The 15,828-nt window shown below is 34.3% G+C and overlaps 1 protein-coding gene across 4 annotated transcripts in view; it reads left to right on the forward strand.

Moving 5' to 3' along the window:
• Positions 1-15,828, forward strand: part of BIRC6 (baculoviral IAP repeat containing 6) — a 193,391-nt gene that overhangs the window by 74,323 nt on the left and 103,240 nt on the right. For 3 of the 4 annotated variants that reach the window (XM_085301178.1, XM_085301179.1, XM_085301177.1), the window contains exons 33-43: positions 581-708; positions 1,321-1,452; positions 3,528-3,743; positions 6,038-6,221; positions 6,654-6,809; positions 8,460-8,593; positions 10,144-10,297; positions 11,036-11,152; positions 12,110-12,264; positions 13,477-13,603; positions 14,418-14,528. In XM_085301178.1, coding sequence (XP_085157304.1) covers positions 581-708; positions 1,321-1,452; positions 3,528-3,743; positions 6,038-6,221; positions 6,654-6,809; positions 8,460-8,593; positions 10,144-10,297; positions 11,036-11,152; positions 12,110-12,264; positions 13,477-13,603; positions 14,418-14,528 — 1,614 coding nt within the window. The remainder of the gene's footprint in view (positions 1-580; positions 709-1,320; positions 1,453-3,527; positions 3,744-6,037; positions 6,222-6,653; positions 6,810-8,459; positions 8,594-10,143; positions 10,298-11,035; positions 11,153-12,109; positions 12,265-13,476; positions 13,604-14,417; positions 14,529-15,828) is intronic. The other variant, XM_085301180.1, reaches the window with a different exon arrangement.

Here is a 15,828-nt window from a genome sequence, read left to right on the forward strand (position 1 = left end):
GGGGAATTTCTTCACTGTGAGAGTGACAGAGCACTGGAACAGGTTGCCCTGGGAGAGGTTGTGGAGTCTCCTTCTCTGGAGATCTTCAAGGCCYRCCTGGATGCAACCCTGTCTAACATGCTCTAGGTGACCGTGCTGAGCAGGGARGTTGGACTAGATGATCTCCAGAGGTCCCTTCCAACCTTTCTGATTCTATGATTCTATGATTTTGTGAGAATGAACAATGGTATGTTTTGACACGTGTTTTGGTATTTGCCATGGTATTTGCATCCAGTGTATAAGAATATGCATTATTTTTTTTGTTAATATTTAAGTGGATTAGCTATGGTTTTCTTTGAATAGCTTGCCTAAAAAATGAAAAATGGAACGTTTTCATGTTATGGAGGCTGTTCGGGTATTTTTATTTAGGGCAGTCTTGCTTTACTGCCTTATATTTTTAAAAGAATAAAAACAAGGTAATGCCACTACCTTTTAAAATTCCTAGGAGTATTATCATCAGTAGTGATAGCTGCATGACACTGACAGAATTACTTCTATTAGTAGATTGTTATCAACTTTTTTTCTTCTCTGTTTCCATTAGGAAACCAGTGGAGTTTTATTAATAACAGCCTTCACACCCAGAGTCTGAGCAGATCTACCAAAGGCAACAGTAGCCTAGACAGACTGTATTCCAGAAAGATCAGAAAACAGCTTGTTCATCATAAACAGGTGACTTCCAGTATGATACTGGCTGTTTTCACAGAAGATACTTTATAGTACATCTCATTTCTTGAAAAAACAGCTTTGGCCTTGGGACTTATTCAACCTTGCTTTTGCATAGGTCTAGTTCTGTAGCTAAAGGCTGCCTGTCTTCTTTGACATTTGTCTCAAACTGTGGGGCATASGATCTGCCAGAAGAATAAATCCTGGAGTGTACTGTTGCTCTCTGTGGCCCACATATGATGATAGATATAATTTACTTTCTAGATAAATCTGGGTACGTCTGAGTGCAAGCTCCTAAAGGGATGACCAGTTGAGGTTTACAGTTGGTAATTCTTAAGTTACTATACTTTCATTTCTAAATATTACCATGCAGATTTTATGACCCAGGTCATATTATGTCTTGAGCTTATTTAAAAATACTGTTTTTTTCTTAAACATCGTCTATTCTGGGTCTACCAGTGGCCCCTGAAGGTATCTCAGTTAAAGTTGTGTGTAAGCTATATTAGAAAAGCTCAAGTTACAGTTTGAACTAAAGATCACTATCCGATGTAAACACTGATCCTTTTAACATCTTATTGCTTAAATTTTCATTTTTTTCCTATTAACATTTTCTTTTAGCAACTTAACTTATTAAAAGCAAAGCAGAAGGCTTTGGTGGAACAGATGGAAAAAGAGAAAATACAAAGCAACAAAGGATCATCATACAAACTTTTAGTAGAACAGGCAAAACTAAAGCAGGCTACTTCAAAGGTATGATGCTCTGAAACTGTAACTGACTTCTTGCCCTTTGTGTGAAAAGACCTGTTCCTGCAAAGTCATTTTTGTCCTAGGTTGATCTTATTTAAAAAAAGGTGTTTCATCCTGGCTGTTATCAAGAATATTTTGTTTGCTGAATACAGCCACAATCTGGAAATGTCTTGCACTGGGAAAAATAGTTTATCTTCTACCGAGAGTTTTTAGGCGATCCTAGCCAAAATCACTAGCAATTCTGTAGTTTTGGGAATGCCAGTCATACATTTAAACTTGTAACAATAACATACATATACACATACATATACGTAATGTAGCATATACAAATAAAAACTGTAAAACAATATTTTAGATAGCTAACGTAGAGTCTTCTGGGTACTGACCTGGTTGAGAAGCCAGAAATTAATTATCACAGCAGACTATCTCCCCAAATCAATAAACACAATACTTTTGATAAAATTTTCTGAGCTTTCTTAGAAGCTGCTTAGCTTTCTAAAAAAGACGTTATCACATAAATTGTAGCATCTTGTGGTAAGCCTCAAATACTGGGAGTGGATATGCTGGTAAAGGCATGATTTTGGTTATGAAAAGTGTTGAAATTTTGGGATCTCTGGAGATGGCAACTTGCACTTTTCAGGAAACATAAAAAAGTGCAACTCCTTTTAACTCCAAGATTTGAATATCTCTTTAAATATTTACTATGTGATTCCAGAAGTACTGCTATCTGTTAGGATGACAGAAAATAGGATTGCAGAAGCAAATTATAGAATATTGGACCTTCAAGGCATTCTAAACAGAAATCTTATAACAACTTTTGATAATTTTACTGCCCTTTCCCCCTGCAAAGGGTTAAACACCAGCATATTTTTGTAAGCCCTGTGTTTTCACTAACTCTGCTTGTCATGAGCTGTTCTTTCCTGCACTATCTTCTGCTCTATTCCAACRGATTTTATCAGTGCCCCCCTTTAAAACATCTTTTAATGACTCACTGGCTGAAATATGCTGTCAAGTTAAGTTATGTAGGTTTCACTTTACAACAGCCCTGTTGCATTCAAAAAAGCATGTTAAGCTAAAGAGTCTTCCACTTGAAATATCTTAACAGCTAGCTATGGTTTTATTGTACACTTGATAAATTGCATTTCATGCAGATTTTAATACTTCACCTACTAATCACTTTCTGTTGTTGCAAGCTGTGAGTAACTTAAGGATTCATTGCGTTTAGGAGAAAGCTGAAACATTTGTCTTGGTAAATAGCTCTTTCTCTGGTCTACCTCAGTTTCTAGTCCTTAAGTGAGATTATAAGAAACATTTGTATTATCTAACATTAGACTGCTTGTATAGTTAATACAATGAAATGAATTGATAAATGAGTGTCTTTAGGGGATTGGAGGATTAAAAGCACCTACTTTTCTCCACTGGATTTGTAAACCCTATGTCAAAAACCTATGGTMGTTTAGAACTTTGGGTATCAGAATGGCTCAGTTTGCAGTGGTCGATGGATATTTTATAATCTGTAAGTGTTAAGGGTTGTAGTTCTAGAGTATCAATTAAGCATAGAATACAGCATGAGCTCTTTATTGTCTTTGATTTCGAAGTTTGACTTAAAATTGTCTGTATAGGAGAACTTTTATTTACAAGCTTTAAACTGATTTTAGAAAGTGCTGATGATTACTAACTTGAGAAGTCAGCATCCTTGTAAGAGTAAATTTTGATTTTAGCTATTTCTGTAAGCAGTTGGATTCATGGTTACCCTCACTGTATATGCAGGTCTGGAAATACGAAAAAAAAAAACCTTTAAAATGCCTGCTTTTTCWGTTTTATGGCAAACAAAAGCTTTGCTGGCACTTGTTGTGAGAAACAGAGTAATTTGGTTATGACTCTGTCACTTGACATGCCATGTTGCCAAACTAAATTTGTGCCAGTAAAACCTTAATTCTATTCCAAATTCTCATCTATTCTTTGACTCTCCTTTCCTTTTCAAAATTTTATGCCTACTGTTGTTACCTCACATTTTCACCGGGGAAAGATAGAGAGCTTATTTTTAAAATGTGTAACCATTAATTTAATTTCTGCAGCACTTTAAGGACTTAATACGCTTACGTCGGACTGCAGAATGGCCTCGTTCTACATTAGATACAGAAGTATCAACAACAAAAGAAACTCCAGAAATTGAACCACTTCCATTTACACTGGCACATGAACGTTGTATTTCTGTAGTGCAGAAGCTGGCACTTTTTCTGTTGTCAATGGACTTTACTTGTCATGCGGATTTACTTCTGTTTGTTTGTAAGGTAAACAGAATATGGAACATCTTTCTATGCTTGCAATGGAGACCACATAAAATTAGCTTTCTAACTGATTTTTTGCTTGTGTGGTTAAAAAAAAAATTACCTGTAGCATTAACATTTTTAGTAGTTTCTAGTGATACTGTGTTTTCTGATCTGTCAGCTGTTGGGTAAATTGTATTGATATGATGACTTCAAAATTGTCTAAAAATTAGCTTTTCAAAAAGTTTTTATATAAGGACATTTGTACAGTTCTAAAATTACTAACATTAGTCAGTTATTCCAATTTTGGTATTCAGAAAGCTGATTTGACCTCTTTAAACAAAGTAAATCAGAAAATTAAAATAGAATTTTGAAGTCTAAATGCTGTTAGTGAGGTTYCTCTGAATGTGGTTTTCAGATTATCTTGTTTCCCCCCAGCTTGTTTCATCTTCAAGAACAAAGATTAAAGAGCTGAAGCTGGAATTTATTTCCTCCTGTCTTTTAGAAGACCAAGCAGTCAGGAATTTAGTTGTTTTATAATTTGAAAAATAGAGACTTAGTAGGAATACTAAGTAACAAGCTGGTTGTTGCAGGGTAAATTTTGTACTGGAAAAGCTTAAAAAAGAAGAAAAAGGCTATTYTGTAGCTCAGTCTTTAGAAAACTTTACAGTTAAAAGGCAACTGATTTTGGATAACAAGTCTAAAGCAAAGAAACAAACTTATTCTTCACCTGTCTTGAATCTTGAGAGGAGGRTTATATTGGCTGAATAAGTAAAAGTCATCTGCTTTCAGCCTTTTTTTTTCTTCATAGGAACCATTACAATGGTATCAAAACTCTTTTCCAGCCTCTCAGCAAACCCTGCTATTGCACTAGGGGACAGTTTCCCTGTTTAGACTATCTCTTACAGATGAACAAGTGTCTTGGTCAGCATTTTGTCCCCTTCTCTTGTCAAACTGGAGGTCTCTGCAGATGATTGTTGAGGCTGAACTCCAATTTATAGACTTGACAAAAATTAGGTTGTTACACCAAAGCAAGAAAGTTTTGGTCAGTTAAATCTGTCACACACTAGACCCGCTTAAATCCTATAGCTGCACAACACTTCATCTGTTTTGAAAGTGGAATGGAGGATCCTTTTTTCTAGACTAGGAAGTGTAACTGAACTGTTACTGAAAGTAAACTGTGTTTACTACTTAGCACTGCCAGTGTCAAGATTTGAAATTTTTCAAACGTGCTATGACTGGATGGGTTAGATGTTGCACCTAGGGAAGGAGTCATGTTGAAAGGACTTGAAGTTCTACCCAACTCCATCATATTTGATGGCTWTAGTTGATAATCCTGTTAACTGCTATATTTTTGGCCATCACTCTTTATCAAGAAAAATCTTGGAACCAATATCTCAAATTAGACAAGTGCTACTTATTTTAAAATGAGGGCTTTTCTTAATTCATAGTTATTTCTGACTTCAGGTAACTTTAGACAGTTTGTTACAACATTCCCAACCTAATGCATGAGTTCTGAGCATGGACTCTACAGTAAAGCATCTACAGTTTGATRTATTTTGGGGAAAGCCTATTCCATGGATCCAAGAACTTCAGATTTTTTTAATATATTTTATTTATTTATTTATTTATTTTAAATACTGTGGATTCTCCTAAGGTTGTTTGTATAGGAATTTTTTTTCTCTCTCTCTCTTTTTTTTCTTCTTTGAGAAGGTTCTATTAAGTGTTGTGTAGCATTCTTTTAAGAACTGATTTCAGGCAGATAAGAATATTACAGATGATCCATGACCTTAATATGGACTATCCTAAACATGCTAGATTCATCTCTGACATTTAAGGAGTGGAATAGTGCTCCAGTTATGTTTTCCATTCCAAATTTATTCAATCTTTGAAGACTGCAATTAAGCACATGGTATTTTTTTTTAGCATTATGTTTCTGTAAAAACATTCCTGAGATTAGTTTCCAGCACATTTTAAGAAAAGAATATGTGGAACTAAACGATGTAATAGAATAGAGACCAAAGTGGTGCTCTTATGCCAGAAATGATGGACAGTGAAAGCTTTCTAATGGACAGTAAAAAGTTTCCAGCAATAGAGAGGTGAATTTCGTAGATGAAAAGTAGGACTACAGTTTGCCACTTTTGGGGAAGGTTGATGCTTGCATATTTTGTATTCATTTTTTTTGTCTGTGTTCTTATTTTTTTAGTAGTACAGTTTTGTATCTCCAGTTGTTAAACTTTGTCTTCATTTTGATGGATTAATACTTGTGGGGGCAGAATTCAGTGTAATTGTATTTCTCTTTTTTTTTTTTTTAATAGGTACTTGCTAGAATTGCAAATGCTACAAGACCAACAATACATTTGTGTGAGATTGTGAATGAAACTCAACTGGAAAGATTGTTGTTGCTTCTGGTTGGGACCGACTTTAACAGAGGAGACATCTCTTGGGGAGGAGCATGGGCTCAGTATTCTCTGACTTGTATGTTGCAGGATATTTTAGCAGGTTTGTTCGAAGCTTGTATTTTTCACAATGCGTGTTTCACTGGAAACTTCTCCCCTTAATGTTTGGGGGGGGTATTATTACAWTAAGAGTCTAGTGCTCTGATTAAGCTAGTAAGAAAAATCTTGATAGGCTTCTCAAAGCAAATTGAGATTACATTGGAGTAAATACAACTTGAAATCTTTGATTGTCAGTTAATCCTGAATCAGTGACTTGCGCATCTGAAAGTTAAGAATATTCCAATCCTACAATAATACAGTACACCCTGTTTATTTGGAAATTACTCAGAGCTCCTTCCCTTGAAGAAGTATCTCTTAAAGAACTTAGAGCTATGCAAAGGAAAACCAACTGTTGGCCCAGACGCTGGCACATTGATTTGAAACTAGAATACAGTTTGAGCTAATAATGGAGTTGTCTGCTTAATATAATGTGTAGGAGAGTTGTTGGCACCTATTGCAACTGAAGCTATGGAAGAAGGTGCTTTGGGAGAAGATGCTGGAGCTTCAGCTGGGGATTCTGATGACTCTCTCCAGCAATCAACCGCTCAATTAGTGGAGACCATAGATGAGCCGTTGACACATGACATCACAGGTAAACCTTTTAATCTGTAGCATATTTCAAATAGAAAGCTGCTATTTCATCAAAACTTTAAAATAATTATTGTATTCTTAAATCATTTTCAAATTTTTTTTAACAATGTATGTGATGACAGAGGTCTTTAGGCACATGTGTATGTGTGTGTATGTGTGTGTATGTGTGTGCGTGTATGTATATCAAACGTGCACACACACAGAGCCAGTTAGGTAATTAAAAGTCTATTGCTTTTTAAGGACTCCATTGTCATAGGCACAGCATTCCATGTGTCATGCATAGCTGGAGAGCTGATGCTTTATTATTCATTTTTGAGTATGAACATAAGTAATACAAACTGGCYAACTATTAATATTTTAATCAGCAGAATTACTAGTTCATTTTTTTTAACCTGGTATTTACCAAAGTGAACTTAGCTTGCCGACAGCTTATAGTTTAGTTTTTTCATTCAGTTCCTTTGCTAAGCAAGCATAAAATTTAGGTTTGGTTCTAATATGATATTGGTTCAGGAACTTGATTGTTACTGTAATGGATAACTTACTGATGTAGAATGTAATTTATAAACACAGTGTTTAATAATACTAACACCTGTACATTTAAAAAAGTTTGTTTTGAAAGCCTGTTTCCATTTCATTTTTTTAGTAAAAACCTAACCTACTACTAATTATGCTCTACCAACTGAATAGATGTTAAAAGTAGAACTGTATTTTACTTTTCTTAAACCCTTTATACAAGGCAAAAGAGTAACTGAACGTGTTGGTTTGCAGAGGTTAATGTGAGGTATTGAATGTATATATGAGTGTTTGAAACTTACCATGCGTTTTCTTAAATTTGAAAGTATTTGAGTAGGCACTTTGATAGTACTCACATCTCAGTAAAATCACTGTTGAAACTTCGGTATTTTTGTTCCTTTTTGGCTTTAGTTCTCAAATCAAGAAAAGGTAATAAACATTACTAATACTGACACACAGTGAGATTTCGTTTTGCTGTAGTGTGATGATTTAAAACCATTGCAGGTTTAGTATGATTTGGAGCGATTTTGGGGGCTGTTATAGAAGAGCAAAATTAAAGTACTGTTTTCTTTTTCAGATTGCCTTTAACTTTAATCCTAATTAAAAATTAGGCCCACAACTAAATAGCTAAGTTGTCTTCATTGCAATTGGCTAGGATCAGAAGAGCAATTCTCTTCCATTCTAGACCCATGTGAAAAAGTGTGACATACTAATACTCTACATTCACTACTTCAATTCAAATACCTGTCTTGGAGAATGCTGAATAATTATTAACACGAAATATACATTTTATATAAAAAGTTGAAATACATTTTCTTGCTACTTTTTTTTTTGGGAATCTATCAAAATATCAGTAGAGAATTGTTGGTGATAGGTTAATTTGTTTCTGAAAACATGGACAAAATATGAGCAGTCCTTCAACCTAGTTTTGTATGTTAACATTTAAAAATGGTATTTTTTTCTGATTTAAAAGTCAAATTTAAACTTTTTTAGAAGTTTTAAAAAGACAAATTTGTTGACATTCATTAACTTTTTCCAAAGAACTGTATGTATTAAAAGCACTGAAATTATCCACTAAGTATGTGATACAACCCTATTTTATACTTGGCAATATTAAAGCTGTTTTAATCATTCAAAGGTGCCCCACCTCTGTCATCTTTGGAAAAAGACAAAGACATTGACCTGGAATTACTGCAAGACCTGATGGAAGTTGATATTGATCCTTTGGATATTGATTTGGAAAAAGATCCCCTTGCAGCCAAAGTCTTCAAGGTAAGACATGCATGATTTTTCAAGATAACTCTTGTATATGAAACCTTTCTATTTTCCACTTTTAACTAGTGATATTTTATGTCATTAGACCTCCTTTTGCTTTGTGTAAAGGTTTTATGTACAATGACAAGAAAGAATGTAAATATGAAATGTATTCACAGCTCAGATAAGCACAAAATATTTGCTTTTACATGAAGATATCCATATTTTGATGGGAAGTTCTGAGTTTACTCATAATTTAGCACATGGCAAAGATAACAGAAATAGAAAGAAGATCCAGTCTTGTTCATTTTTGTTAAAAATCTAAGATCTATCTCAGAAGTAAATGATATTCTAAGTTAATACTGATTTTTCTACTTTTTTAAAAATTCTTACTGTTTTTATGACAAGGTCATTAGCAGTAGGTTAATCCTTAGACCAACTTGAGGCTGGGAATGGAAGTAACTAAATTCAAAGCTATCTTATCATGGAACAAAGAATTATTAGATTCTTTTTCATATTAAAAGGAAGTCTAAACATAATTATATGAGAGATAGTAAAATTATATTTAGATAGAATAGTAGTCAAGATATATTAAAGAAAAATATGGCTATAAAGAACCATAGCTGCTTATAATAGTGTTGAGCTGCTTTTCTCTTATCCATAATAATGAAATCCTTATTTAGAGCTTTCTCACTCCTCTCCATACGGAGTTAAAGCTTCAGCCTCATTTAATTTTATCTAAACTTTCTCACCACTTACTCAGACGCTACTGCAATTTTTTTTCTTTCTTTCTTAATCTCTTTTGTGTCTTGCCTGTAATGTAAATATTTCTTTCTTTAAATCACACTTGAGCACAGTATTTCACTTGTTGCTTTGGGTATCAGTGTCTCCTTCCTTTTTCATTCTGCCATCATTTCATTTGGTATTACACTTCATTCTGCATATCTTCATGATCTCATTGCCTGATTGGATGTCCTCAATGAAGCAGCCAATAAAAAAAATCTATCCTCAAGATTTGCTCCTGCTATGCAATTTCTATAAAATAATTGAAACGGGATCTTGCCATTAGAAGTTAGCTAGGCATACATACATTGCTTTCATATAGTCTTATGTTACTGTTTTTTCTCATACAGACCCAGTACAAATAATCCCTAAGCCTCACTGAGGCCTCAAGGTACTTCAATAGTACAATTATTTGAATAATATCGTATTCTGTCTTCATGAATAACTTCTCAAAATATCTGTGTAATACTCCACTTCCAAATTTATAGTATGGTACAAATGTGTAAATAAAAACTGATGGTAACATTTTCAAATTAGATTTTTTGAATCTCTGAGACACCTAACTAAGTTGTCGGATTTTGAAAATCACTAAGCCTTCAGTAGGTTATACAACAACAAAAATTGAAACAAAATTTTCTAAAGCTATTGGATCCAATCTTCTGGTTTTAATTTTTGTAGTTACCATGTTTCTTGTTAGTCATTACAAATTTTATTCTTTTACTTAGGCAGTCTAAATAGTTGTTGAATTTTTTGTTATCTGTTTCTTTGTGTGTGTGTGTTTTAAGCCTATAAGCAGCACCTGGTATGATTACTGGGGTGCTGATTATGGTACCTACAATTACAATCCTTACATCGGAGGTGTTGGAATTCCTGTTGCAAAACCACCTGTAACTACAGAGAAGAATGGATCACAAACTGTGAGCGTATCAGTCTCCCAAGGTGAGCAGTGTAGTGAAATTCTGGTTTAGGGTGTCTTTTCTGTGGTGCTTCATTGCACACATCTACGCATTAAATAGATTTTAACCATCTTTGTATGCATTAAATGGAAAGAATTAAATTTTATATATGGCACAATTCTGTGATAAGCGAGAGAATGTTAGATTTAAAATTGAGTCTAACAGAGCAGAAAATAATAGCTCATACAGTTAATTTTAAATCATTCCTGTTTTATGGGTAATTATAAAGTCTGGAAGCTCTTACTGACTGATACTTTGTATAGTTAGCTCTATCCCGAGGAATAAGGTGGCACAGAGGTTTGGTTTGGAGGAGTATTGTTGAACTGGGGAGATAGCTGTTTCTCCTCTCACATTTATTTTGGTGAGAAATAGCTGTTAGTCCTTGTTTGGGGGGGGGGTGGGATAAGCTTAAACATATGCAATGTTATACATGTTATATTTAAGTGACTATGAAAAGGTATCAGTGTGTGTATGTTTCAGGAAAAAATTATGGTATTAAACTTAATATTCTGTTAATTATATATTTCACCCTACAAGAATCTTATGTTCAAAATTTCAACATTCTGTTTCTATTACACACACCTTCCTATCAGCGTTACTGATATTTTTTTGTTTGTTTGTTTAGTATGGACAGTGTATCTATATTACTTGCAGAAGATGTTAGAGTAAATAAATGTCTCTGATAAAATTCAGTTTTATCCTGTTTGTTTGTCTTGTGTAGCTTTAGATGCACGTCTAGAAGTTGGACTTGAACAGCAGGCTGAGCTGATGCTGAAAATGATGTCCACCTTGGAGGCTGATTCCATCCTACAGGCATTAACAAACACATCTCCTACATGTAACTACACGTTGTTAATTCATTCTCTTCACATAATGACCATGATGCTTTGAAATTTGTACTAATTATTTTCTGCTGCCACTTAACAGCCTAGAAAAAACTATATTTCACTAGAATTTTATTGTGAGACTGAGCATTAGAAATATTGCTTTATTCATGTATTAGAATTATGTGTGTGTGTGTATATATATATATATTTAAAATTCTGTGAAACTGGACAAATATGCTAGATTTCTCTTACGGCGCTAATTAGAGATATTGTTTTAATCTTCTCATCTAAGTACAAGTGAAACTTGAATTTCCTATTTTTGTGATTCTTAATTCTCCCCTTGGAAACTGCTTCATGCTTAACAGTGGAAAAAAAATTGAGTAGTATCTTGAACCCAGCTGTCTAATGAGCTTTGTGTTGTAAAAACACCCGCAATGCTGACTGACATTTGAACGTATTTTCAGTGGGTTTCACTACCCATCTGGTTGAAATGTGCTTCTTTGTAACTCTCCAGGGTACCCTAATGTGCATGCTGTTATTTGAATATCTGACTGCTGGTGATGAAGAGGATTTAGTGATATCCTTAGACTTAATTCTCCAGAAGCTTATTCTTGACTATGATAGTTCCACTGTAATGCTTAGAAGAGACTCCAAACCACAGTGTTCAAAAGACCCCCAGAAATGTGTTTGGCAAGAACAGTGAAAATATGTATCTGTGGTCTCACTTTCTAAACACTGTTTGGAAAGATGGAGATGTCTGGCATTCAAGTAGGCCTTTAACAGTATAGTAATCAATAGTCCTGCAGAACTGAACATTAAATTGAAGAAGTTCTCATAAATTATAAAATAAATTTCTTTGCCTTAATTTAATAATTATTTACTTAAATTTTATATTTACTTCTAGAAACTTTGACAAAATAATGTATGGATGGGGGCTTCTGTGTTTTGTTTGGTTTGTTTTTTTCTAGTAACCCAGTCTCCCAGTGGAACAGATGATTCGTTGCTGAGGGGGCTACATGCTGCAAACCAGAATGCTCAGTTAATTGTACAGTTGTCCTCCATACCCATGCTGAGTGCATGTTTCAACAAACTCTTTTCCATGCTACAAGTTCACCATGTTCAGGTATAGAATTATGAACTTTCAAATGTTTTGATATTATTTCCTTCTAAATTTGAAATTTGTTTTCCAAAATTTCTTCTTACTTCAGAAAGAATGGTAAGCAACCTGTTAGGTCAGACAGTTTATTACTTTTGAAATTTGTCATGGAGAATAGTAACAATATTGTTATAAACATATGGAAAGCTTTTATCAAATAGGACATTTCTTCTTACAGTGGAGATTAACTGTGTGTACTTCTGCATATTCAAAAACACAGTTTGTAGTTTCAATGAAAGGTAGTTGCTACCTTTTCAGTGAAGATTCTCAGTAAGTTTGCAGTCTCCCATCAAAACCCAGATGGATAAAGCTGGGAGCAGCCTGATCTCATGATGTAGTTAACCCCTCTTTGATCAGAAGGTTGGAGTAGATAAGCTCCAGAGGTCCCTTCCAACCTGAATTTTCCTGTGATCCTAGAAGTTGAAAGCAGAAGCATGCTTTTTAGTTACGTTATTAACACTTTTCTTAATGTATACAAAATGAACGCTGTCTGTATTATATATGAATGATCACCTGTTTATGTTTTAAATTGGGTATTTGGCTGCATCCTCAGTGGTTCCTTAAATATCTCGCACAAAACACAGTTTGTGGGATAAAGGACCTTCCTGAGAACCTCTAAATAGTGAATTTTCTCAAGGGAGTGATTCAGAGCAAGCATCTACGCCCCTCTGATAGTACAGGAGGTCTCCTACTAGTTAAATTGACTTCTGTGATTATGCATGATTTTGGATGACTGTTAAATGTCACTTGACTACATCACTGAGACATTCCAAAAGCTTACATGAAATCATGTAAGTTAAAACAGTAAATTGATCATATAGGTGTTTCTGAGCAGTGTGTAAAAGTGCCTTTTTTAACAGAAGTTTAAGGAGAAAAGAAACTTTACGAGAGGATTTAAACCAATTGAAAAGAAATGCATTACCAGAATACAGCAAAAGCATTTGTAAATTATGCTTAACTTGACTTGAATATTCTATTTATCAGAAGCTTCATATCCAGTAAAGGAGACTGTGCATTTGATTATTGTGACTGGAAACAGTAACAACTCAGAATGTAGATAAAGCTTTTTAAAATCAAAACAGGCAACGACTCTCATTTTTGGGTTCTGGGAAAATGTTTACTGATGATGTCTTTTTTATCTTTTTTTTTTTTTTTTTTTTTTTCCTTTTTTCCCTTCAGCTTGAATCCCTTTTACAGTTATGGCTCACATTAAGCCTGAATTCCAGCTCCTCTGGAAGTAAAGATAATGGCGCTGATATTTTCCTGTATAATGCTAATCGAATACCTGTAATTTCTTTGAACCAAGGTAAAATGCATTAAATTTGAAAATGAATTTGCGGGTGGTGTGGGTTAAGACTTTCAAAAATGCTCAATTTTTCCCTAATAAAATTCTTGTTAAGATCAGTGGTGGAATGATTTCTGTGTTCTTATTAAAGAGCTCTTGGACTTTTTTTGTTTTACATTGAAACTCTGGAGTTAATATGTAATTGAGAGGCAGTTCCTTGAATATATTGTTGTGAAATCTCTTAAGAACTTGAACTGTAAAACTGGTGGTTCTTAATTCATCATTCTTTACTTTCAAGAAAACTTTTCTTAAATACACGTCTTAGTCTAAGGCAGATGGTGCATCTGGATGCACCTCTCTGGTAAATTTATTTTCCTGATTAAAAATCCAATGCCTCGTGTACTATTATCAAAGGAGACTAATGAATGGGGAAGACTTGCTTTTTGGCTTCAATCTACTMTCTAGTACAAAGGCATGTCTAATTCTTTTCTTATTTGAATTCAAGTGGTTTAAAAAAAAATCTGTGGTATCTTGTGCTGGTAGTTCAAAATTATACCTACTATAATAAGCCTGTTACAGAGTTCCACAAGAGACTTTTTTGATGTAACTTGAGTTATTTATTTGCATCATTTCTTTCTGAGATGTCTGGGTTTTGATGTTGCAGAAAATTCTTTAGGTCAGTTCCTCTGAAGTGTTGATGAAGGCTTTTTTTTCTAATTTCCTGAGTCAATAGTTGTCGAAACAAAGTAAATATAACAGGCTCTCTATAAAGTTCGTATTTTGACTGTAATACCCTGAAGATTAATGCCTGGAAAAACTATGTTTTTCTTGACAGTGTCTGTAACTAGCTTTCTGTCAGTCCTGGCATGGTATCCTAATACCTTACTCCGGACATGGTGCCTTGTGCTTCACAGCCTAACTCTCATGACAAATATGCAGCTTAATGGTAAGTTGTGTGTTTTTTTTTATGTTGCCTGTTTTTATGATGTGCAAATAAGTGTTCATTCCCATCCCAAAGGCTATCAGAACTATCCCTTTCTCAGGTAAGTACTTTGTTGGCTCTCCATAACTTCAAGCTTTTTGAGAGTAGGCTTCTTGAATTTCTCATACCACAGAAGCTGAAACCTTAGTGATAAAAGAAAAGGCCCTTACAAATAAGTTAGCAATGTCTTCTAAATAAAGGAATTCTAGAATGAGATAAAAATCGTTGGGTGTTAGCTTTGTATTTGGGGAGCAGATAGCAGAGGGTGAGGATTAAGGCTGTGGGAAAGAGATTCATATTCTTCTGAGGCAGCAGGAATATTTCTGTACATATCCAAGCATTAGTTGCTGCTTATAGAAAGCTATAAGAAGATAAGTCTCTAAAAGCTGAATTTTTTCAGAAAGAAATAAACCTCTTTCATTTCTCTTTCCTATGCTCACTAAATTATCTTGCATGCTGCATATGGCTCCGTAATATTGTACAAATAATCTCCCTTTGTGAATGAGATTTTGCTGCAGGTCAGATAAAGTTAAAGGATGCAATTTCTAAATGTCAAATTTTAGCTTCTGAATGGTTTGATATCATAGGGCAGCTTTTGTGGGGAATGCTTTTGTGGCCATATTCCCAAGGAATTCTAAAGAAGATACCAAGTCGTAAAGAGAACTTCAGAGACAAATCTTTGAAAACCTAGACCTAGCTTAGACCAAGTCAAAACTTTCTTAAATACTGTTTTCAGCTGTTGCTGAGATTGGTCAAGTACAGGCTACGTGTCAACTTTGTTTTGAGCTGAGTTTCTGTTGTATACCATATAGCTCCGTAATGCTTTAACCTGTGCAGTACTAATTGTTAATGTGATACTTCACTTTATTGACGAGTAAAGGTTATTCTTCTTTTATTCTTCTTTTAACCCAGTAGAATGTCAGTTATAGTTAATTGGGATGAAGTTGAGTTAGTCTTACTAGCAGTGTGTGATTATAAAATGAGGTTCTTTTCTCTTTACTACCCCAAAATCTAACACCCCCCTAAAAAAAAAGTTCATTTGCAGACTGTCTATACTGATTTAAAAAACAAAATGTAATTTTATTTGAATGATTGCAGATATAATAAACCTGTTTGTATGCAGTCACCTGGTAAAATAAGCAGGAAGGCAGCTCTTCTAAATATGAGAATTAAATAACCCATTTTGCTGTTTCAGAAACTGGAAAAAACATAGTAGATGTGTAACCAGTAATAGATGATCACTAAACTCTGCAGGTTGGCATTT

Source organism: Rhea americana, unplaced genomic scaffold (assembly GCF_003343005.1).
Source record: "Rhea americana isolate MKP2758 unplaced genomic scaffold, rheAme1 scaffold_173, whole genome shotgun sequence".
In the NCBI taxonomy this organism is placed as follows: Eukaryota; Metazoa; Chordata; class Aves; order Rheiformes; family Rheidae; genus Rhea; species Rhea americana.